We start from the raw sequence: 1,265 nt of genomic DNA on the forward strand, positions 1-1,265 counted from the left end.
AAGGTATTTCTTGCTGAAGAAATAGTTTAAAACTGAGCATAAGTAGAAAAGATTACATTGACTATATTGTATTGACTTTTCCTTTTATACTATAAATTAATGTATTAAAATAATATTGCTATTATTAAAATTGAGCATAAGAAAAATGTATACTGAGTTCAGAGTATTGGACTTTTCCTTGTATATTTTAAATATATGAAAATATGCTATTATTAAAATGAATTATTAATATCATTAATTAAAAACAAATAGTTTAAAAATGAGCATAACTAGGAACATTTATATTGACTGTAGAAATACTTTTTTTACTTTTATATTTTCAATTAATCCATTAAAACAATATTGTTTTAGTAGTGATAATTATTACTTATTAATATGACTACTATTAATTAAAGAGAAGTTTAAACTGAGCATAGCAAGAAACATTTAAACTGACTATAGAAAATTTCAAGACTTTTCCTTTTAGTGCTAATTAATATATTTTAAAAAATGTTTTGCTATTAATAGTATTAATGATTTTTATCAATAATAGTACTATTACTATAGTACTTGATATTGTCAATAAAATTTCTTTAAATTTTTCCAGGCCTCAAATCTCACTTCTGAAAGTGTAGCGCCTGTAGCTGAACTGGTTCACTGAATCGACTCATCTGAGCGAACTGAATCGGTATGAGTTTGTATGAGTGAGACTGTGCTGTAGCACCTGGGCTTTCCGTGTGTCCGTCAGCAGGATGGAGGCGTTCTCCTCCAGAGGACAGGAGGTCAGGGTTACCAATGGCGCTCATGTATCTGCTGTACCACTCGTTACGCTCGCCCACCAGACGCATGACCAGATCCTGCAGCTCCGCTAGCTTCGCCTGAACACACACACACACACACAGGTCAACATCACGCCACAGATGTCACTCCATCTAGACATGTGCCGGTATTCAGTAATGCGATATATCACGATAATGAATATGCACGATACTGTTATCTTGGGCACTTACAAATTATTCAGAATTTTGAATGCATTTTAAGAATAGTTTCCCATCGACTGGTCACCAGTAGGTTTCCGAAGAGCGTTTTTGAAGCCTAAAGTAGGCGGAGCCGGCTGTCGCCATCTTGGCAGCACGTCACTCCCGGATAATCAAAAATGGGCAAAGAGGCGAGAGCTCAATGGCGGTGACAACAGCGCAATCCACCCGTCACTCAAGTGGCCACGCCCTTAATTATGCAGAACTTAAAGGCTTAATATAATTTAAACGGATGAGTTATAAAAAAAA

At 35.0% G+C, this 1,265-nt stretch overlaps 1 protein-coding gene across 1 annotated transcript in view; it reads right to left on the minus strand.

The window, feature by feature from the left end:
* Positions 1 to 566: 566 nt before the first annotated feature.
* LOC107567943 (golgin subfamily A member 2-like) overlaps positions 567 to 1,265 on the minus strand; it is a 25,009-nt gene continuing 24,310 nt past the window's right edge. The window contains exon 22 of the mRNA XM_016253752.1: positions 567 to 857. Coding sequence (XP_016109238.1) covers positions 597 to 857 — 261 coding nt within the window. The 3' untranslated portion in view covers positions 567 to 596. The remainder of the gene's footprint in view (positions 858 to 1,265) is intronic.

The sequence above is a fragment of the Sinocyclocheilus grahami genome, unplaced genomic scaffold (assembly GCF_001515645.1).
Source record: "Sinocyclocheilus grahami isolate Dianchi unplaced genomic scaffold, SAMN03320097.WGS_v1.1 scaffold1200.1, whole genome shotgun sequence".
Taxonomy (NCBI): Eukaryota; Metazoa; Chordata; class Actinopteri; order Cypriniformes; family Cyprinidae; genus Sinocyclocheilus; species Sinocyclocheilus grahami.